This window comes from Hydra vulgaris, chromosome 05 (assembly GCF_038396675.1).
Source record: "Hydra vulgaris chromosome 05, alternate assembly HydraT2T_AEP".
Taxonomy (NCBI): domain Eukaryota; kingdom Metazoa; phylum Cnidaria; class Hydrozoa; order Anthoathecata; family Hydridae; genus Hydra; species Hydra vulgaris.
The window spans coordinates 8,617,501-8,643,358 of record NC_088924.1 but is presented as its reverse complement, the minus strand read 5'-3'; the positions used below and the strand labels follow the sequence as shown (position 1 = coordinate 8,643,358).

The following is a 25,858-nucleotide window of genomic DNA, read 5'->3' as shown; positions in this document are numbered from 1 at the left end:
TTTACAGAGATTATATACAAACATATGTAACGTTTTATAACTTTTAACAAACAAAGCTAAAAATTCTAAAAACATCACAAAACGGGGAAAAATTTGTTGCATATGTGTCATAATTGAGATACTTATGTTATTTTAGTTTTACATTTAAAGTTTTTTAAAAATAAGTTAAGTTCATGCAAAGAAAATTAGTATACAACATGTTTAACAAAAATTAAAAAAAAAAGCAGTCTGATGTTTTAAACTTGCCACATGGCAACCTTACCTTTTTTAAAACAGTATGGGGTTTAAAAAGAATGTTTTAAGCATAATTGAAAATTCTTATTTTATATTTAAATTGAACCATTTTGTTAAATTTATTATTTTTAAAAGTAATTAAAAGTTAAAATTATTTATTATTGATATAATAACAAAGTTTAGAGTTTTACAGCTATTTTACCACACTTCTGTTAAACATTCTAAACCGAGTGCGCAACAACGACAACTATCAACATAGTATTTTCCATTATTTTTTATAATTAACTTTTAGATTTAGGATCATCCATAAATTATGCACTAAATAATTTCATTAATAAACAAAACAAAAATGATCGAAACTTTTCTCTCACAGAATCAAATTAAATAAAATATCAAAATAGCTGATTATGTTTAATGAAAATCGCCACGTAAAAGATCTTCTTTTTCTTTTTTGAAACTTAATTTAGCGTTTCGTACTTTATGGACAATCCCTTAGGGTTTTATAGTCTAAAGTTTTTAATGATCTAAGATCTTAATTCTGCAATTTTTATAATGTTGCATACAAATGTTTGTCAGTACAAACGTCTTTAGCATATCTTGAGTTTGCAGACAGTATATGGAACAACAGTGTATAATAAATCTATAAAAATGACAAAACTTTTGAATTTTATTTTAACAATTAGAAAACCTTTTTGCTATATATTATTATTTTTTTGCTATTAATATTGCTATAATTATTATAGTTAAATACTATGATAAAAATTTGATATAAATATTGCTATAAAACAGCAAGATTGAAAAATACTTAAAATTTATTAGGGGAGATCTTTAATCCCCCAAAATGACGCGAATGACAGCGCAATAAACCACTGAGCTATCAATGATATGTGTTTAGGAGAAAAATAAACCTTATTATTAGTCTCTTATAAGCTCTTGGTATGCGGAAAAGGTGCTCATGTTAACTTTTTTGTTCTTCAACCATTTTTTCAAAATTAATTATTTTACATAAAAATATTGAAGTAAACAAATAATAGGTATAGAAATGATCGGTGTGGAATAGATAAGTATACAAATGATAAGTATAAAAATCGTAGGTTTGGTAAAGACCCGTATTTTATGGGTCCGGAAAGCTAGAATATATATCTAAGGAAAAAGTATGGAAAAATCAGTGTGTATTAGACTTACAAAGACCCATATTTTTATGGGTTAGATCAGCTAGTTGATATTATTGCAGTAATTTAAAAAAGTTTATGTCTTTGAAAAATAAAAAAAATAAAGATAATTTTTTGATGTCAAACTCACATTAGGCTAATGCATAAGCAATTTATATATATACATATATATATATATATATATATATATATATATATATATATATATATATATATATATATATATATATATATATATATATATATATATAACCTCTAACCAAATAGCCACGGCAATGCTAAAACCTGTTCTTCCCAAAAAAGTGGTTGCCTGAAATACAATTCCACCTTACTCAGGACCAGTGTATAAGGTGTGGCATGTGTGTGCATAGAGGGACATTAGATACATGACTTTTATATACCATGCATCTTTTTAGGTTAACTAACTAGGATCTTTAGTCAGAAAATAAACTTTTCTATTGGTTAGCTGGCAAATTATGGACAACAATGTTAGGGTATGGTTTTATTCTTTATTTTTTAAAGTTATTATTCATTCAAAAACTTCAGTCATTAACAAGTACCTTTTAATTGTGATTATCATGAAAAACGATTTTTTTTTTATTTAAGCTTTTTTTAATTAATGTGTACATACTTTTAAATTGAACTCTACCCCTGTATGCTTTTGTACGCTATTTAAAGACCTGCCTTCCTTATCCCTATGAGCATTTGTACTTTATGGGCAACCCCTTAACAGAATTCTTAAGAAAATCTTTTTTTTTTTATATAATTTCCATATGTGTAAAGTTATTTTGATGCAATCCATTTATGAACATAAATTACCTTTACTTTTACTTTCACTTATGTTTATCTTATTGGTAAATGATAAAATCTTTCTATAAATTATTTACAATCATTATCAAAAATATTATATAAATATTGCAAAAATTGAAAAAAATTAAAAAAATTGTGATAAACAAACAAAAGATTATGTTAGGTATAAGATTGTTTTAAGAAATAAAATAAAGGAAATATAATCTTAATCGAATACCGAATTTAGATTATATCAATAACTTTTGTTATATGAGTTTTGAATGATTTTAAATAAACGCGATTTAAATTTAAATTAAATTACAACGCAGCAAGGGTAGATCCAGACCATCTACTAAAGAGGAAGGAGAGGAGGGGGGGGGGGATTTAAATTTTTTTGATTTGGTGCATCTAGAAAATTTAAGAAAGAATGAGGAGGGTTAATTTAGTGGATTTAAACTATTTAGTAAAGTAAAGAGAAGGGAGCAGGTGATTATCAGGTTTTTGAGTTAATTTTTTTTAAATATTAGTCCTTTTCTGTCTTAATCTATGTATCTACGAAATTACATTATATATCAATATCCCATCAGTCTGATTTTTTTTTTGCACCATACAAACTATTAAAATTTTTAATCATATTTAAACAACCTCCCTAATTTACTTCCGTTTTCAAACAACTGCTCAATTAAATAATTAAATTTACAAAAAAAAAAACTTTTCAAAATATCTAGGGAGGCCTAGACATTTTGCCCCCTATTTGTAGCTATACATAGCCCTCCCCCCCCCCATTATTCCATCTCTGCGACACAATATTTTACAATACTTTTAAAACATCAACAGTTTTCATTTTCCTGTAACAAATAAGATCTTAATAATAAAAACACATTAAAAACAAAGGGCTTTAAAGTATTTGTAAATTGTTTTTTTATATTTGTGAAGACTTTGATATTGTAAAAAAAATGCCTATTCTTTTAATAAAACAAGCATTTCATTCAAGTGAAAAACCTAATAATGTATTTATCGACATGTGCTATATCTAAAAGTAGAAAAGTGAATGTTATCAATAGTTTACAATATTACTTTTATTTACGCAAGTTATTTTCAGTCTACACAAAACCATAAATCGGAAAATTACTAGAATATGCAAGAACTCTGCTGAATGCGAAAACCCTTATAAAAAATAGCAACATGCAACTTAAAATATCAGCGGGCGACCAACATTAACAAGCTGGTTACTTCCAGTTGCCCTTCTAGTGACCAACCAAAAATCTGAGTGTGCCTACACCTCTGTACTTACTTGTCAGTCGATATATTTAAACAGTAAAAAAATATAAAATACATTCAGAATGTTTTTCTCTATTACTAAAAAATTAAAAAATATTACAGTCTATTAATTAGCATTTATGTGGCTTTTTAAAAAATGATAAGAATTAATTAGTTTCCTCACTTAAATTTAATGGTTTTGACATAAAATGTACTTAATTTTGTCTTCTTTAAACACAAAGAGTCATTAAGAGCCATTTCTTAACATAAGTAGTAAATTTAGGTGACAAACTATAGGAATATATTTATATATATTATACATATATATATTATAAGCATACTGTTTTGTTTATCAATTATTATCCCTCCTTAGAGTGTGACATTTTATGAATGACTGGCATAAAATTGAAGTTGTTATATTGAATGCCAAGAATATGTAAAGCAACTAATGTCGCCAAGGGTGGTTACATATGATCATATAAAATTACAAAGTAATTCTATTTGATTTTTGAATTTTTATTATGTAAATTTAACAATTGAAAAATAGTTTGTTTTTCTGGTGATATTTGTTTTCAGTTTCTCTTCCAATAACAAGTAAAACTTTGATAACTTTGAAAAGTACGACCATTTGAATAATTATAGACAAAATTATATACATATACATATATATATATATATATATATATATATATATATATATATACATATATATATATATATATATATATTATATATATATATATATATATATATATATATATATATAGATCTATAGTTTGTTGGCTTTAGGAAGAGCGGAAGGAAAAAAGTGATTCTTACGCCAACACATACGTCACTTTTAATTACTTTTGACTTTCGTCCAACATTTTCGTGTTGGACGAAAGTCAAAACCATTAATTTAATTACAAATTAATTGTTATATAAAAAAAACCACAAAAACGCAAATTTAATTGACCGGAATGTTTTTAAAAACATTCTGAATGTTTTTAACAATATAAACAATGTTTTTATTTTTATTTTTTTTAATAAAATGTTGTTTTTTTTTTTTTTTTATTAAAATGTTTTTATTTTTATTTTTTTTACTGTAAATCATGCGCGGAGTGTTGCTACATCGACTATCTTATAGCCTGACTCGCAAGGGAGTGCTGCTACATCGACTGACAAATAGCCTGACTCGCAAGGGAGTGCTGCTACATCGACTGACAAATAGCCTGACTCGCAAGGGAGTGCTGCTACATCGACTGACAAATAGCCTGACCCGCTAGGGAGTGCTGCTACATCGACTGAGGGTTTGGTTGGGGCAGGCAGTCTATTATTATTAAAAAAAAAAATTCCGGTCTTGAATTTTAATTTTTACTTTTTGTCAACAAAATATGGAAAAAACTTTCGGACAACATCTAAGGGTTCTATATATATATATATATATATATATATATATATATATATATATATATATATATATATATATATATATATATATATATATATATATATATATATATATACATATATATATATATATATATATATATATATATATATATATATATATATATGTATATATATATATATATATATATATATATATATATAGATTATATATATATATATATATATATATATATATATATATATATATATATATATATATATATATATATATATATATATATATATATATATATATATATATATATATATATATATATATACAGTGCTGGGAGTATTTAAAATACTACTTTAAATACTTTCACTGTATTTGTACTTGTATTTTTAATACTTTTGTTGGAAGTATTTAGTAATTGTACTTAAAAAAACTTTTATTAGTATTTTGTACTTTAAACTCATTGAAAATACTTATTGAAAATACTTATTGAAAATACTGCTTAAAGCATTTACAATGCGCATTGTTCACTTTGTCGCTGTTTATTCTGAAGTGTCACTTAGCCACTACTTATTCTGAATTATTTCTTGTTTATTTATCTACCTTGGTTTCATTAGGGTAGTTATTTATTTATATTGCGGGAATTATTTAAAAATAAAGATGACTGCGGTTAACAGCAAAAATAAAAAGACTTCTAATGAGCTGTCGACAGCGACCAATCTCAATGTGATCACTGACAGCATAACTCAAACTTTTGTTGTCTATAATGATTATACTCCAAATGCTGGTGCAACAAATGGGCTCATCAAGAATGCATGTTGTATTTGAATGATAAAGATACAAGATTGAATGCTCTGAATAAGTATAAGACTGTTCGGTCACTGTTTGTCAAATTCAGTACCACTATACCATCATCAGCTCCAGTTGAACGACTGTTTAGCACACCAGGAAAAATATAAACACCTAGGTGTAACTGTCTAAGTGATATGATGTTCGAAAAACTGCTGCTGCTAAAAACAACTGTGGACAACTAAATGAATGATATTTTGATATTAATGTAGTATAATGATTTAAAATTACTTTCGAGCAATGACAAAAATAAATTTTGAAAGTTGCCATAGTTGTAAATTTTGGTAAAGTATTTTGTATTTAGTATTTTAAATAGTTTTTTAAAAGTATTTTAATTTTAAATACTTTTAAATTATTTGTATTTGTATTTTAAATACTTTTTTGTTCCAGTATTTGTATTTGTACTTTAAATACTCTTATAAAGAATTTTACCCAGCACCATATATATATATATATATATATATATATATATATATATATATATATATATATATATATATATATATATATATATATATATATATATATATATATGTGTGTGTGTGTTTATATATATATATATATACATATATATATATATATATATATATATATATATATATATATATATATGTATATATATATATATATATGTATATATATATATATGTATATATATATATATGTATATATATATATACATAGAGCGTGGTAAATAACAGTCGGTCTATGGTCAATGAGCTCCTGAAATGACTGAAAATGTCATTTTGACCTCCCAAAATAAATTCTTGCAGGTCATGGTTGATAAGTTGAAAAAAAAAACTGAGATTGAAAAGCAAGTTTGACAAATAATCAGGATGTTTTTCCTTAATCCTTTTATTTTTCAATACTGCCTGGTTTTTATCTTTTTCAATTTTTATCTTTTTTTTTTATCTGTTTCAAAAACGTTCCAATAAATTTATTTTTTATCAATAAAATTTAATAATTAGGAATTACAAACTTATTAATAATTAATATCAATATAGTTCAATATCTAAAAATAAATAATTTAATTACCATTATTAACTTAACTAATATTAATAACTTTTGTTTTATTAATTCTGCTACTTACAATATATTCAAATATATATTAAATTTATCATTGTTAAAACTTTTATTCAATAATTATTGCATAATAAAAAAACCAGTCATTTTTCTGCTTTAACAACCCTGAACTCACTAATTCGCTTCGCTGACAAACGTATTCGCGTAACGTACGTACATAACGACATCAATCATATTCATTAAGTTTTTTGCTTCACTTATTTAAATTAATTTTGTTTTAACGATGGTAAAAATCTTTGAATCCTTAAATGATTGACGTTCTTATTTCATTACTAGTTTACTATATAAATTTTATTTTCTCTAAATATTTTCATTTATTTTCTCGTATGTTTTGTTGAACATTGCAAATAAATGAATAAATAGTTTATAGATTAACTAAAAGTAACTAATTGCGCGCTTGCACTTTTTTTATAATAGGGTTATTAAAATTATGAATATATATATTTATTAAAAATCTCGTTTCATATAAACTTAATAACTTTTATAGTAGTGTTTCATTAAACAAATTGTTTAACACTAAGAAGTCAAATGTTTAAAACAATCTTCTTCTTAGTATTAAATATTCAGTTTAATTAGTTTGCATTTCATTTGCAATCAATCTGCAAACAATAGTTAAAGACATTATTATTAACTAAATAACATTAGCGGTTTTTGAAATGATTAATGAGCAAGAGATATAAATTGTGTGAAAGTTTTTCTTCTTTAACTTCAGAGATTTATTTCACTACTACTTGAAATTATTGTGAAAAATATGTAATTAAGAACATAATCTAAACTGTACTTTTTTTTATATAATCTTTTGTATTATTTTTCTCCCAGCTTTTCCCACCATTTGCGAAGTAATTGCAATGAAATGACTTATTTTTAGATAAATTAACAATTATCAGTTTGCGCTTCATCAATTATCAATTGCCTGATTGCGCTTTAAAAAAAAGTATTGATTTTATTTAAAATTGTTATTATTAAAATAATATGAATTTATTACCTTTTAAGCATTACCATAATTTTGTATTCATAAAGTTTAAACAAAAAAAAAACTAAGATTTAAACAAAGTAAAAGATAAAAACTTTGACTGTCCAAAAAAAATAATTGACCATCAATTCCTTGAGTTGGCCGGTTGAATTGACCGCTTGCCTTCGATTTCTTATTTTCCACGCTAATATATATATATATATATATATATATATATATATATATATATATAAATATATATAATATATATATATATATATATATATATATATATATATATAAATATATATAAAAATATATATATATATATATATATATATATATATATATATATATATATATATATATATATATATATATATATATATATATATATATATATGTAGCAGTATAAGATATATATATATATATTAATATATATATATATATAAATATATATATATACATATATGTAGCAGTATAAGATATATATATATATATATATATATATATACATATATGTAGCAGTATAAGATATATATATATATATATATATATATATATATATATATATATATATATATATATATATATATATATATATATATATATATTAGGGTAGGCTGAAAAATTTCAATTTTTGATTTTTGATTTGCTATACCGTGGAAAACATGCCTCAAGGGTATCTAAGAAAAATGTAAAAAAAAAATACAAATATTTTACATTTCGAGCTAGCGCATCGTATTTGAATATTTGAATAAATACTTGCTTTTTATAATTTGCAAATTTGGTGTGTTTCTCGCCACAACAACTTGTCTTGATATAATTTTGCTTTGATTATTTGATAATATTAACCAATCTCTCATTGCTGTTTTCAAAAAAATTACTCGAAGCGAATTTAACTGCCCGATTTTCGGTCATCCAATAGAATTATCTGTAAATAAATTTCCAACTTATGAAGAAGTTCTCAAGTGTTATTTTAGTGAAAATTACAAACTAGCCTTGAAATCAAACAACAAGCCAGTTAATTTTTCTTATGTTTTAAAAAACATTGCCAGCAGCATTATTTCATACTTAAATAAAGCTGGATTTTCATTTCATGAACTGGATGTAACCGGATGCCATGGCACTGTTACTAACATGGGATGGGAATCCAGTGTTACTCCCACAATTAAAAAATGTGTAAAAAGACCACTGCAGTGGGGGATTTGCCTCTAATACTTCAACGAATTGCCATTCTGGCATTAATTTCAAACCTTAGATGGAGAAACGACAGGCCCAAAATCATTTAATGGTCCGATTGGCGCACAGCTTAATAAGTGTGAGAAATTACCAGTGGTAAAATTTGTCAGTGTTGATTGTGAAATTCAAGAAATTGACCGCAAAATTTTAAGCAGAGATCAGCAGCTCTTGTTGGATATAAGTTCTGCTATTAAAACAGGCAGTTGTTCTTAAGATCTATCTGTTTGTGAACCTGCAACAATTTTGCACTCAAGGTGGTTAACAACTGCAAACAGAGTTTTACGATTGTATTTGAGCCTTAAAACCCCAACAGAGGAACACAAAATCTTAGTTTCTTTTGTTTTAAATCATGTCCCTGGATGGTTTCATATAAAAAAAAAGTAAATGCTTCACAAATGGAGCAGAACGTGTATTTAAAATGATAAAATTGTCAAGATTCCTGACCAATGATTTGATAAAAGTAATAGACCCAGTAATTGAGAGTAATGCTTTTTTGCACATTGCTTTTAACAATGGTAGTAGACAAACGGGTTCATATTAGGGAATTGGGTTTTAGAAGAATTATAAAGGCAAGAAGCCTAGCTTCTCAAAGAAAGTTTATCAGGAGTTTTCAATCACCCAAAATTAATTTTCTTGCTACCGACTATACAGAGATAATTGACTGGAACACTACTACGCTTTTGCCGCCACCTTTGCTGCGAAGAGTCTCAGATAAAAATATTTGTTCAAAGATCTAATCAGGTGAAACAGCATCTGATTGCTACTTTGAAAAATTAAAGACAAGTTTTTGCGGTAGAGCGAGCCAAAATTCAGAAAAAAAATTTTTTCAGTCCACTCTAATATATATATATATATATATATATATATATATATATATATATATATATATATATATATATATATATAAATATATATATATTATCTAATATATATATATATAATCTATATATAATATATATATATATATATATATATATATATATATATATATATATATATATATATATATATATATATATATATGTATTAGGGGTAGTCAAGAAAAGTAAATTTTCAAATCTAAAAACCATACCCCTAAATTTGGGACAAATATATAAAAAACGAGCCTCAAAAAGTTTGAATGCTATTGGATTAAATTTGACCTCCTCTTCCATTCCTCAAGCCATTAAATTAGCAAAAAAATGACTGGAAACTGGTCATTTTCAAGCATCCTGAGGGAGGGGCAATTTTTATTTCGTTTTATTGTTTTATATATATATATATATATATATATATATATATATATATATATATATATATATATATATATATATGTATGTATATATATATATATATATATATATATATATATATATATATATATATATATATATATATTTATATATTTATATATATAGACCTTTATTTTAGTTTAAAAATATATGGTTTTTATGCTACCCTTTAGAAAACTTTATTTGGTGGTATTGAAAATCATGTAAGTTGGTAATTTTCTGAACCTTTTCAGTTATTCCTATTGTTACATATATATATATTATGATGCAACTTTTGATAGTTTATCATTTTGGTTTATCTAATAGTTTTAGATTAGTACAACAAACATATTAAAAACCAGTGAAGCACAATTAAAGTCAAAGAAAAAGAAAATTTTTATTATAAAAGAGCCAAAAACAGCTATATCAGGTGGAAACATTTTTAATAATACTGGAATTATTAAATTACTGGTTTCTAAAATATTTATTTAAAAAATGTCTAAATCTTTCTGGTTAGATATCGTTGTGTTCATAATATATTCTACCTTAAGACCGTCACAGTAAATAAGATGGGGCCGTATATATATATATACATGTATGATAATATGACACATGTCCCTAATAATCAAACTATGTATATAAATGTCAAGAAATCAAATTAATTCATAAATCTTCATAATCAAGTGGTATTTTATTCCTTATTCTTCGTCCACAACTTGATAATCGAATTCTTTGATCTTCTTTTGTATTTTCAACTAAATTGTTCTCTTTAATTATTTTTTTATTCTCGCTCTCCAATTCCAATGACATTGTACCACTATTGCATTCTTCAAACAAAAGAATAGCTTGTCCTCTGTGCATTATAGTCGTGTTATCCCGAGTTCGGCAAGGAACAGATATAGCCTAAACTTTTTTAAGTTGAATCTGATTTCTACAAAAAGAATATATCTATTTTACTTCATATGATCTAGGGGCAACACATTTCATTATTTTACCCTTTAAGACTCCATTCACGAGTTACTTCATTTTAAATTGCAACAGCTTGACCTTGTCTATAGACGTATGGTTCAAAAGCACCAATATTTTTATCATAGTATTCTTTAGATTAAACTCTCTTTGACTATTTCTCTTGCAAATTTTGACTATTCCTTATTTCGAAATTGAAACCTGGGTAAATTATCTCTCAGTTGATGCCTATGTAATAGTGTTGCTGGAGATAAACCATATTTATTGGAGTATTATGTAAAATTAAGATACCTTTATAAATGCCCTCATTCGACATATAACATTTCTTTATTAACAGTTTTATTGATTTTACAGTTGTCTCTGCTAAACCATTCGATTGTGCATAGTGTGGACTACTTGTTATGTGGTTAAATTGCCACTGTTGAGAGAATTGACTAAACACTTTCGAACTATAGTGTGTACCATTATCTGACACTAACTCCTCAGGGATACCATTTCTAGAAAAAGATTCTTTGCATGCTTGTATAACATTTGTTGATCCAATACTTGAAAGCAGAAACACTTCAGTCCACAAGCTATAATAATCGAAAATAATTAAATAGTTTATTTTAGCCCACTGAAACAAATCAGCTCCAAGCTTTTGCCATGGCGTTGTTAAGAGATAAGGAGTTAGCAGAGGTTCTTTTGGACTTGATGAGAGATAATTCATAAATGCAATTTTGAAAGAATTTCTTTTCACATACTAACTGGGATTATTATTCTACTTTGATATAATAAGAGCCCCTCAATTTGAACTATTTCATCTTTAAAATTCCAATAAGATTATTTTTGGACAGTATTTTTCGGAATATTGGCCATCCAGAAATGATACTTTCTTGCAATTGGTTTTTAAGTTCATCTTCTGCAGTGTTTTGCTTAATTTCTTCTAAACGACTCTCTGTAGCAGGCATACTTTTTATTATTGAATTAACATGCACCTTAGATCATTTTATGCAATCTCATCTTCTTTTGCAGGATTACATACAGGTGCACAAGACATTAGATCTGCATCAGTAATAGACTTGCCCGCAACATGCTCTGCAATAAATGAAAATCTTAATAACTTCATTCTTAAACATTAAATTCTTCAAGACATATCAATAAGTGAACAATAATTTAATATTGGAATTAATGGTCTGTGATCTGTTTCTACTATAAAATTTGACAAACCATTCAAATATTTTGACATGTGTTTGCACCCCCATGTTACTGCTAACATTTCCATTTTGATTGGATAATAATTTTTTTCAGTTGTCATAAGAAATCTAGGTGCACAATCAATTGGTTTGTATATACCATTATTATTCTTGTAAACTATTACACTCAGTCCATTTAATAAACTTCTACTGTTCATATTTTTACGGGTTTTTTAACATCGTAGTGAGCCAAAATGGGTGGATTGGTTAAACTATTTTTTACCTTATTGAATGCTCTAGTATGATTTTTAGTCCAAAACCATGCTGATCTTGAACTCAAAAGATCTTGCAAGAGTTTAGCTACTTTAGCAAGTGATGGATTGAATTTTGATAATTGCTGGGCCATGCCTAAAAAATTATGTAAAGACTTAATATTTATTAGTTTTGGAAAATTTTTTATTGCTTCTACTTTTGTGGTCAATGGTTTTACTACCTCTGCTGAAATTTTATGACCCAAAAACTCCACTTCTGTTTGATCAAATAAACATTTCTCTACATTAAGGGTAACTCCATTTTCAGCAAATCTATTTAGCAATGCTACAAGGTTTTCGTTTTATTCCATTTCTGTATTTCCAAAAACTAAAAAATCATCCATACTTTTAACCACTCCTTTTAGACCATCAATAACTTGACCCATTTTTTTACTAAAAATCTCAGGGAGTGATGTTAACCCAAATGGACCCCTCATTGGGCAGAACCGCCAAAATGGTGTTGTAAATGTACATTTTAACTGACTTTCAATATCCATTGGTAACTGCAAATATACTGAGTTAGCGTCTAATTTGCCATATATTTACATCTATTTGCAAGTTGGGCTAATGTATCGTCTACACTTGGCAGTTCATACAACTCACGCTTTGTGGCTTTGTTTAACTGTGTTAAACCAATACTGATACAAAGTAGTCCATTTGATTTTTTCATAACACTATTGGATGACACTAGTTTGTAGGTTGATCTACTTTTTTGATAACACTTATCTCTTTGATACGCTCTAGCTCTAGCTTCAACAGTTCTAGTAGTGGGAACGCTACTCGTCGTGGCGCTCCAATGTGGTATGGTGTTGTATTTTCTTGTGTTGTTATATGTACGGGGTCACCTTTAATAGTCCCTAACCCTTTGAATACTGAAGGAAACTGTTCTATCATGTTACTTTTTGATTTTAAAATCATAGCACACATGAATCGTTTAGGAATGTCTACTTTAACTAGGTTAAACTTTTGTAAGGCAGGTCTTCCTAAAAAACCAGTTTGAACATTATCACAAACATATATAGTAATTATTTCGCTGTTCTGACCGTTTATAGAGAATAATTTTTGAAAGTATCCTAGACAATTGAGTTGCTTATAATCAGGACCTATTAGCCGTTTATTAGTAGTGTGTAATTGTTCAATTTTAATTCTAAACTTTTTTAAATGGTTAATTCCTATAACTGTGACCTCAGCGCCTGTGTCAATTTTAAATGTTATTTTTCCATATTTTGTTTTTAATTGAATTTCCCAAGGTCTGTCAGCAAATTCTGCTCCAACTCTTCCTAAAAACAACACACCTAGAAGCTGCATACTTGACAAATTTTTACTATCATTCTGTTGCTTAACATATCTATCAGGAATATTAGGCTTTGCTTTTAGGCAAACTGAACTATTCGAGAAGTAATTCATAATGTTACAGTCTCTGGACTTTTTACCCCATACTGTACATGATCCCCAAATAAAAGGATGCTTTTTTAAACAGAATTTACATGCCAATGAATTAAATTTAAAATTTCTATTATGACTGTTCTGTGTGGGTAAATTAAACTTGTTTTTACAGTACAATTGTTTTCAAATAAAATCTACACTTTCACTGTTATTATTTTGTAATTCAGATACACCATCGTGCGCTTTTACTGAAAAATGACAAATTTCTACTGCTTTATCAAGTGTTAAAGTTTTTCCAGAAAGAAATTTCTCACGCACTTTGAAACACCGTATCCATATACAATTTACTCTCTTAATAAACTGCCAAAACAATCTTCAGTATTACAAAAGTTGCAATTTTTACTTAATAATTTTACTCCAGTTAAGAATCATCAGAGCATTCACCATCATCTTGAAAATGCTTAAAATATTTGTCTTTCTTAAGTCTCATTGATAATACCTTTAGCAAACACTTTCATTTTTTCTAATATAATAGCTGGATCTGTTTTTACATTTTCGGTTAGGTTTAATGATTTGTGACTTTAGAAAGACGTAAACATTTTAAACATTTTCAAGAAGATGGCGAATGCTCTGATGATTTCTTAACCGAAGTAAAATTATTAAGTAAAAATTGCAACTTTTGTAATACTGAAGATTGCTTTAGCAGTTTATTAAGAGATAAAATTGTATATGGAATACGGTGTTTCTAAATGTTTCGAGTTTCTGAAGAAAATGTATATCTTCATGTCCTGCTGCCTTGTAGGATTTGCCTAGCAGGATTTGTAAATGTTTGTAGTTTCTGAAGAAAATGTATATGCTTCATGTCCTGCTGCATTGTATGATACGCCTTTTTAAGCAAAGGCAAGGAGATGCCAACTCCGACTTAAAACACCCCCTGCCATGGTGCTCTTGGTTGAGTAAAGGCTAGAGATGGTGTCGCGATAAAAACACTCATCTTGGGTAGATGTTAAATGCATCCAGCTACTATCTTGTAGAAGGCCTCCTAGGAAAAGATTGAAGGGGTAAACAGATTCTATCTGTTGACCAGCCTCGCACCCCTTCTTCATCTATTAGACTGGCGCACATGTATTTATAATACATTGTTTCCAGCTTAGGATATTGAATGCTGGATCTTCTTAACTCAATGCATGGGTTTTGCTTGTGCCTCTGTTTTTATGACTAGGCAACTCATTCTATTATCTCCTATTAAGGGTACAGTTCTAAAACTCAGTTTTATGGTTCTGAGGCAAACTGGTAGTCAGGTTTCCCGAACTCTGTGGTAGCTCTCAGAGAGGCTGATTTCATCAACAGCTGAAAAATATCGAAGTATTAACAGTGCCATATTGCGTATGGATGGTGTCTCTATTCATACTTTTAGTGAGCATTGTCAAGGAAACAAACTTGCTTTGAGTCAAGTTCTTCAATCCTATTGAAAAAAGGAATAAAGTACAAAAAACAATAAAACACAAAAAACCATCATCATCACCAGTTCTCTAAACCTATCATTCACTAATATTCGTGATCTTCGAAGTAACTTTTCTTCTGTTGAGTCTTATCTCTTGCAAAGTTCACCAAACCTACTTGCTCTTTGTGAAACTAATTTGAGTTCAGCTGTCTCATCTTGTGATCTTAATGTTGATAGTTATCTTCCTTTAACTCGTAAAGACTCCAATTGTCGCATGCTTGGCCAGGTCATTTACATTCATAAGAATTCACTCATTTGTCGTGAAACTAGGTTTGAATCCACAGACTATTCTTTTATGTGCTTTCGTTTAGCACCATTTCACGCTATCACCTTTCCCTTTGTTCTATATCGCTCTGCTTCATCTCAAGACTGCACTCTTTTTGATGTTATTTTTAATTATAATGACCAAGCCCTCTCTCTTTATCCATCAGCTAATATAGTTGTTGTCAGTGACTTTGATGCTCACCACTCTGAATGGCTTGGCTCTAGTGTCAGTGACTCTGCAGGCATTAAAACCCACAACTTTTGCCCTTCTTAATCCTTCTTCTTAATCCCTAAGCTTTCCAGGCAACCCGAATCATTTATCTTTTCTACTCAACTTGTATTGTTTCTGATCCTAGTCAGTGCACAGTATCTCCACATTCACCCTTAGGTGCTTTTGATCACAGTTTGATCTCTCTTAAACTAATATATCATTTATCTTTATCACCTGAATCCCCCTATTATTGTACCTCTTACAACTACAGTAAAGCTGACGGGATTCTTTCCATGATTTTCTTCGTGATGGCCCTTGGGTAGAAGTCTTTTGTCTTCCTGTCAACAAATGTGCTTTCTACATAATTTTGTGGATTCAGGCTGGTATGGAATCTTTTGTTCCCTATCAAAAACTCCAGGTCATGCCTCACTCTCCTCCATAGTTTTCCTCACACTGTGCTGCCTGCTGCGATTGCCAATCAAAACCATTACTTCCATATCTATCAGCAAAACAATTCTCCAGAAAACAGACATCTGTTTATTACTACTAGAAACCATTGTAAAAAGGTTTTGTCTAACGCTAACAAAGTTGAATTGTTTGCTAAAAACTTTTCATCAATATCATCTCTTGATTCCGCTAGTTGCGTTCTATCTGATATTGCCAACAAACAGGTTGATCCATTAATTGACATTCGTATCATTCCAGCTTCTGTATCTAAAGTGATTTCCTGCCTAGACTCTTCTACAGCTTGTGGTCCAAACAACATACCTGTTATTGTCTTGCAGAAGTGTTCTCCGGAGCTGTCGTCTATACACTCAAAACTATTCAACAAGTGCTTATCAGAGTCTTGTTTTCCAGCCTCCTGGAAAATGGCATCTGTTAACCCTATTTTCAAAAATTCTGGAGAACGATCTGATTCGTCTAACTACCATCCCATTAGTCTTCTTCCTATCATAAGCAAGGTTTTTGAATCTTTAATTAACAAATACTTAATCTCTCATCTTGAATCTAATAACTTACTTTCTGACCATCAATTTGGATTTCAATCTTCTCGTTCTACAGCTGATTTGCTAACAGTAAAAACTGATAGGTTTTTTCGTGCATTAGATTAAGATGGCATTGTTTGCTGATGATACTACCATTTATTCTTGTCATGATAGGAAACCAACACTCTCTGATTGCTTGGAGGGGGCATTTGAGCTTAAAAAGGATCTCACTTCTGCTACAGCATGGGGCTCACAGTGGCTGGTGAACTTCAATACAGATAAAACTCAATTTTTTTCAGCCAATCGTTATCGCAATAAGTTAGATCTATCTATATTTATGAATGGTGATGTACTCGATGAGTCATCTACTCTTCATCTTCTAGGATTAACTCTTACTTCTGATCTTTCTTGGAAACCATATACCAAATCTGTTGCAAAGTTAGTATCTGCTAAGGTTGCATCTCTTTATCGAGCTTGATACTTTCTTACTCCGGATTCTATTCTCTATCTCTCTAAATCTCAAATCCGGCCTTGTATGGAATACTGTTGCCATATCTGTGGCGGAACTTCTAATGATGACCTTTTTCTTTTAGACAAGGTGCAAAAACATATTGTAAACATAGTTGGACCTGCTCTTGCAGCCAACCTCCAACCATTATCACATCGTCATAATATTGCTTCTCTTTTTCTTTTCTACAAATAATATAATGGGCACTGCTCTAAAGAGCGAGCGTCTTTTGTGCCATCTACTAAAATTCATTCTCGTGTTACTCGTCATTCAATTAAGTGTCATCCTTTTTCTGTGACTGTTCCTAAGTGCTCCAAAAAAGCTTATTCGTCTAGTTTTTTTCCTCGAACATCAGCTCTTTGGAATTCGCTTCCTTAATCTTACTTTCTTGAATCATATAATTTGCAATTCTTTAAATTCATCCGTGAATCGTTATCTTGCTCTACAATCTTCATCTTTTTTTTTTTCAGTAGTTTCCAACTTTAATTAGCGGTTGCTTGCAGCCTTGTTGGAAGCAAAAATGTTTAAGCAAAAATAATAATACCTTAATATTGCCGCTTGATATGCTGATGGTTTTTTTCTAAATCTGACAACAAAACATAATCATGCCATATCTTAATCCATGAGTGAAATGCAGCAAATCTATCTTCTGTTAAATCTAACACTGGAGGAAAAATGCCTCCCTTGCCACTTTCTGTCATTTTTTTATTTATTTTTTAGTAACAATTCCAAAGATTAAACAAGATAATCTTTAAACAAAAAACAGTTAGTTTCCATACGTTTCTTTACATAGCGTATTTTAAAGTACTGCCTTATAATTAAATTAAATCTTAAACTGTGTTAAAAATTATTCAAACTAATATAACCTAAATAACTTATGAAATCTAATTTCGGTATTTCAAAAAGATTATATCGTCAGCCCAGAATATGTCGTATCAAAAATTTATTAAAAGTATATATAAATATGTAATTATCTAATTTATATAAACTTAACATCATTTTAATAAAAACATTCTTTTTGTATAGTTATATTGTAACAATATATAAAAATAACTTTTTATATTTACATAACTTTAAAATTATATGAGACAATTACATATTGTTTTAAAAAACTTTCAATATGACATTTGTATTTCGGAGTGACATTATTTCCTTATAACTTATTTCTTTATGCAATCTTATTTTTAACATGATCTTTTATTTATTTATCACAGTTTATTAATCTTTTTTTATATATTTTTTTCCTTACGTATTTAATGAACTATTTTTAATAAAGATTACCGACCATTTATAGATAGATTTTATCAGTTGTCAATAAGATATTCATATACATAATTTATGTTCATAAATAAATGTTTATAATGTCAAAAGAACTTTAGATGATATTGACAGAACAAGAAACAAAAAACTTTAAATACATTTGTGAAAAGAATTCTATTAAACAAAAACACTTCTACAATTGTTTAAATAGAAAAAAAAAATTTATTTGCTTTAACATATTTTACTCTATGGTGAAGAGACTTATGTTTTATGTAATGAATTAGTTGGCAGATAATAAGAAAAAAACTTTTTTAATAAATATTGATTAACTTTTTTACAATCCTTTAAAACTAAACTTTACATTCTACATTTTACAATATTACATTCCTTCAAAACTAAATTTAAATTTTTGATTTTTAAAACCATATTTAATTTAAAGTCGTTTGATTAAAAAAAAAAATTTTAATAAGATAATTTTTTAACAAAAATTTCAGTTGTTGTTTAATGCTTGAAGCATGAAGAGACAGATACAGGCCAAGCGAGAATGAATTTTGGTAGATTGAGCTAGAAATGATAGCTCATTTGAGCACTGACCATGATTATATTTGTAGAAAAAAGAAAGAACCTTACAATGATGAGAGAGTGGCTTGGCAGATAATGCAGGTCTAATTAGATTTAATAGGTGCTTTTAAACTTTGTCTGAGAGTGAGGGGGTTGTTTTTCACCAATATAAGAATGTCAACAATATAGCAACATTTTTTTGCACTAAATGTGGTAGTGGTGTAGTGGTAAAGCGCTCGCTTCATAAGCAAGAGGTTCCAAGTTTGATCCCCACCACGCCCCTGGTAGTACTGCGCTCAACTTGTTTCTCTGCGCAGCGACCTCGTTCCTCAAGGTTTGTGTTTGAAGTTATAGAGTTGAGAGAGGGTTATAACCACTATTAAGTAGCCTCCTCATCTATAGTAGCCTTCTCGGCCTTGAGGAGGTGAATAACAAAAACAAAAAATAAAAGTAAAAAAATGAGTTTTAATGTCCAACAAAAAATGTGGATTATAAGTTAAGATTTAAAATCCACAAGCCACTGCAAGTCCCAAAATGTTACAGAAGAGAGATCCGGTCAAAAATTGGCTGCTTGTTCTAAGCAATCAAAAAGTGAAGAATTTTGTTGAGACATGAGTATAAATTTGAATATGAAGAAAAGCGAAGGCCTTCGAGAGAAACTTTAATACTGCAGATAGAAAGAAACAATTTAATAATCTTAAAAACTTTATATAAAGAAACTAATAATAGAGCGAAGACTAATTGTAGGATAGTTAGAGAAGTTCTAAAGTTTTTAAAAATTGGAACTACTTATTTAGTACTTATTAATAGTTTAGCAAAAATCAACGTTCTGGAAACTCTTTTTTAAGACTATGATGAAAATCTTGTCTGAACCACAAACTGTAAAAGAGTTAAACTGAGAATTAACTTTAGCATTGGAAGCCAGAGTGATTTGGATGTTTAACAATACGTTAATATATTTAACTGGAATGACAAGAAAAGTATAACCATTAGACTTTAGAGTTAAATTAGTTGAAAAGTTTTATCCAAGTAACTCTGCTCTATTTTGGGGAGATGGAAAAAGATCAGACCCATGAATTAGAGATTAAATATTAAACTTACTTTAGTTAATGACATTGTTGAAGACTTTCAAAAAGTCTCTAGAATCTTACATCTGAGACAAGATACAAGACTTAGTAAACTGAGAATAACAGAGCTTAACATCAGACAGGATCTTTTTACATTAGCTTCTTGTAATAATAAAAGGACATTTGCTCTTAAGAGAGATGTTCTTGCAAAAATGATGAAATAAATGTTTACGGTTTAATAAAGCAACTGCTCAAGATGGTGAAAAATGTGGAGTAGATTAACGCTTGACTTAAAACTGAAAAGAAGGAATATAAGCTTCCAAACCTGCTTGATTCAGGAGGTTAGATGAGATGCGCATTTATGCATACATGTAATATATATATATATATATATATATATATATATATATATATATATATATATATATATATATATATATATATATATATATATATATATATATATGCGGTAGTGGTGTAGTGGTAAAGCGCTCGCTTCATAGGCGAGAGGTTCCGAGTTCAATCCCCACCACGTCCCTGGTAGTACCGCGCTCAATTTGTTTCTCCGCGCAGCGGCCTTGTTCGTCAAGGTTCGTGTTTCGGAGTTATAGAATTGAGAGAGGGTTATAACCACTATTAAGTAGCCTCCTCATCTGTAGTGGCCTTCTTGGCCTTGAGGAGGTGAATAACAAATATATATATATATATAAATTTACATATATATATATATATATATATATATATATATATATATATATATATATATATATATATATATATATATATATATATATATATATATATATATATATATATATATATATATATATATATATATATATATAGATATAGATATAAGCATAAATGTTTGCTATTTATTTAAATTCTAGCATACAATACCCTTACAAATTTATATAAACTTCAGTATTTATATGGTGTAGCACTTGCCAAATGAGAAGATGATCAGATGGATGTGGTATGACTCTAACAAGACAAGAAAAGAAGGCATAATCTTAGACAAAGATTAAAAAAAACATCATATCAAACAACGTTTGTCAGAGAAGACTAAAGTGATGTGGGTAGAGAGGAAGCAGCTTCAGGAGAAAATGGTAGTGGTAGAAAGAGGAAAACTTGGAGAGAATAGAAGTAAGAAAACTAGGAGTGTGTTATATATTGTATGAATGAGCTTTAGTTAAGGAAAGAAGATACTCAAACAAAGATCGTCTTTTTCAAAATATTTTTATAAAGAAAAGCAACATACTAAATACTTTTGATATTTTATTTTAATAATAACTAATTAAACTCTTTATTTATTTGATATTTTAATATTATTTATTTATATTTATATCATATTCTATAATATTTATTTAGAATTTCCATAAAAAACTATTGCTTTGTAAAAACAAAAAATAAAACATAAAATATGTATATGTGTGTGTGTGCGCGCGTGTGTGTGTGTGTGTGTGTGTGTGTGAGTGTGTGTGTGTTATTACCTTCTACAATAAAAAATAAAATTAGTTAGAAAGGTCCAACATAGCCTAATACTGTTAAGTACGATTCTATCATAAACACATCAAAAAATATTCAATATGTTCAAATATAAAAGTAACTGTCATGTAAACAAATTTCTTTTTGCTTTTATACATAACTAATTGTAATTAATCCTGGCAATTAAATAACATAGATCAAAAGTCACAATTGCATGTTAAGTATTATAAAATAAATAATATACCTAAACCACATATAAACTTTTTAATTCTTTTTAAAAAATCCATCTTTTTTAGTTCTTCAAATGTATCCGCATTGTAGATATATTCATCTTTACCAGCTATGCGACTCAGTTCAGTTTTATTGATACCTTCCCCAATTCCAATAGCTATTATTGAAACACCATCATTGCGTATTTCATCAGCTATGATATAAGGGTCTTCCTGCTTTGCACTAAATGTTTGAGACCCATCAGTTAATAAAATAAGTAACTTAGTTGCTTCTAATCGTCCACCATTTTGATTTGTAAACATTACATTTTTTGAGTGGCGTAGAGCTTTGTCAATTCTTGTTGTAGAACCCATCAATGGAATTTTATCAACAGCTTTATTAAAAGAAGCTACATCTGAAAAATCATTAAGTTTAATATTGTGTTCACTACGATGACTAAATGTAATGACTCCTGCTTGAGAGCCATTTATTTTAATATCAAAAAACGATGCTATTGTCTTTAAAAATTCCTTTACATTCTTATAATCTCTACGCAAACTACCGGAAGAGTCAAGAATAAAACCAACATCAACAATTGCATCATTGCAACTTTCTTCTGAAGATTTACCTTAAAAATTTAAAAGTTTTAGGTATTAATATCTATTTATTTTTATGAATATTTAACTTGTTTCCCCTCAATTAGATATATGTAATATTTATTTTTGTATACTCAATTTGTTTCTCCATACTTATTTATCTATGTATATTTAATTTGTTTCTTCTTATACATTTTTCTTTATATAGATATTATAAGTTTTTTTTTCTCTATAAAGACATATTTAAGGAAGTTACTGTTATATATATATGAATAAATTTCTTGTGAAGCTGACATTGAAATCTAAAACTAAACTATACATTAAAATCTAAAATCATTATACATTGAAATCTAAAACTAAAATAAAAAGCTTGAAATGAAATCTAAAATTTTAAGATTTAAGATTTTATTTCAATTTTTTTTTTTTTTTTTTTTTTCAGAATATTATGTTTCTCCATACACATTAATTTTCATATATCTAATTTGTTTCTTCATATATATTTAACTCTATATATTTAATTTAACTCATATATTTTCTCTGCATACTTATTTTCTCTCCATACTATCATATGTTTGGCAGGAACTGTGATATACAATCCTATGAATTAGAAAAAATAAGGATAGCAGTTTATTGATGACCTTAAACTATTTTTGGTCTGTGCAAAATTTTTAACACAAAGGTTTTGCCATAATAATATTGCTGAATACCAACCCAAATTCCAAGGGCTACATATATAAGACTAAATAGTCAGAGGCGACTTTACAAATAAAACAAATCCCCCTCCTCCATGTGAAACCTCAACACTTTTATTAAAGTAAAAATAAATTACACATATTTTGCATAATAGTTAAAATAACAAGCTAAAAGTAATAAAAGTTATAATAACTAGACTTATTAGATGTAAATACTTTATGGTATTTTCTTCTTAATTCTTATTCAAATTGTTGAACATATGCTTTTTTATCATATTCTTTCTAGGGTTTATAAATTTTCTATGCACTTACCTTATTTCATTAAACCATTCTGTTCAGCAAATTAATAACCAGTTTTTTCAAGCACTTTTACATAAATTATACATAATAAATATAAATTTTGTTACATGTATGTAACAAAATTTATATTTATTATGTATAATTTATGTAAAAGTGCTTGAAAACTGGGGTTGAAATTTGACCAGGGCTGAGTTTGATAGAATATAGCCAGGGCTAGGCCAGGTTTGTGACTGGGGCTGCATAAACATTTATACACCATAACTATATATTTTTTTAATCAAAATTCATGTTAAATCTTGTATATATATGCATATATAAACACATTGTGATCAACATGATCATCAGAATCATTATTGCCATCATTATCATTATGATGACAGGGTGTCTGACAATATTTTAAGGTAGATTTCCCTGACGTTTCTCTGATATTTCCCTGATCTTATACATGCTTTCCCTGATTTAATTTAAAGTTACACAAACTCAACTATACAAAAATTGACCTAGATTCATTTAGAAAAATGCTCTTCAACTGCAAAAATATAAACAATAATACAACCCACATTAAATGTATCTGCCTAATAAACTTTCATATTATGTGTACCATATATAACTTATGAAAGTTTGGTGAGGGGCCATTTTACCTGATTTCTGTCTGATTTTTCCAAAATTTGACCTAATTTCCCTGATAATCCCCTGATTTTTTTGCAGATATCTGAATTCCCTGACTTTTCCTTGTTGTCCCTGATTTCCCTGATTTGGCAGACACCCTGGATGATCATCATCATTATCATGATCATGATCATCATCATCAGGCTTTAGCCTTCCTTATTTATGCTGTTTTTCTAATATAAACAATCTAGAGAATTTTCTTTTTTTAACTTAAGCCCACTCATACAATATGTTAGGCACTCTCATCAAGTTTTCTTACTTCTACTTTATCATTTAATCCTGAAGCTGCTACCTCTCTACATAATAATATCTAAATCTCTTTAATCTCCTCTAACAAATATTGTTCAATACAATGTTTTTTTAAAATTTGTCCTTATAACTCTTATCCACCTTGATGTTTTCCTAATATATACAACCTACAACTTTTTAAGTCTTTGGTTAACTATTTCCTAGTATTTTAACCTAGTGGTTGCTTTCAACCTTGTTGGAAGTAAATAAAAGTTTTTAAATAAATAAATATATGCCTATATTTAATAAATAGTAAATGTAATTATAATATATAAAGTATTAAAAACTTTTTTTAAGCCCCAGCTATCAACCCTTGCTAAGTCTTCTAATTTTGCTGGGGAAGGGTTTATAAAAAGTTTTATTTTAAGCTGGTGCCAGGGCCCCAGTCACTTCCTAGTTTGAAGTAAGTGTTGGATATCGATGCTCCCCAGGCTGCCTTTGAAATCTGCCTGACGAGGGCAACCAAATATTGTTCATTTTTTCTAACAAATAGTTGGTTTCCCCCTCAAGTATGTCCTAAAAATGTAACTTTATGCTTGAATAATTGTATTGTACAAATTAAAAGTAATTTATAACATATGTAAGCCAATCCTTCATTTGGAACTGTTTTGAAATCTATAAAAGATTTAATCCTGCCTTTCATTATCAAATTTTATTTGATATACTCATATAATCCAATTAAAGAATACTTATATTAAAACTATATGGTTTAATAGTAGAACTTTGGAATACATTTTAAAAGCAACACTAATTTTCTTTTTCTCAATAAAGGGCTTTTAGAAGATTTCCTTAAAAATTTGAATGTGTCTGATTAAATTCTATCCATCAATTATTGTATTATTATCTTATAAACAGTGGCCTATAACATTAAACAGTGGCCTATAGTATTTCTTTATGAATCAGTCTTTAAAGAATTTCTTTCTTCTTATCAAAGAAATTATTATTTAAAAACTTATTATTATTGTTATTGATGGACTGGACAGCCACTGGTAAACGACATATTTAAAGCTAAGTGCTACTATATAACAGGTTTCAACTTTAAAAAAATGATATAGCCTGTTTACATGGCAAAGAACAAAAAAAGAAGCATGAACAAGATCAAACTAGGTTCTAGAAGCTTTTTCTTTATCTTTGAATTTGTTGGTTCTTTTATTTTGTAATATTAATAATATAAATGCATCAGTAATAGTAGAGATGTGAC

General features: G+C 28.0%; 1 protein-coding gene across 2 annotated transcripts in view; it reads right to left on the bottom strand.

Moving 5' to 3' along the window:
• Positions 1-25,858, bottom strand: part of LOC136080515 (uncharacterized) — a 67,357-nt gene that overhangs the window by 27,320 nt on the left and 14,179 nt on the right. For both annotated transcript variants that reach the window (XM_065797289.1, XM_065797290.1), the window contains exon 2: positions 22,147-22,740. In XM_065797289.1, the coding sequence (XP_065653361.1) occupies positions 22,147-22,740 (594 nt within the window). The remainder of the gene's footprint in view (positions 1-22,146; positions 22,741-25,858) is intronic.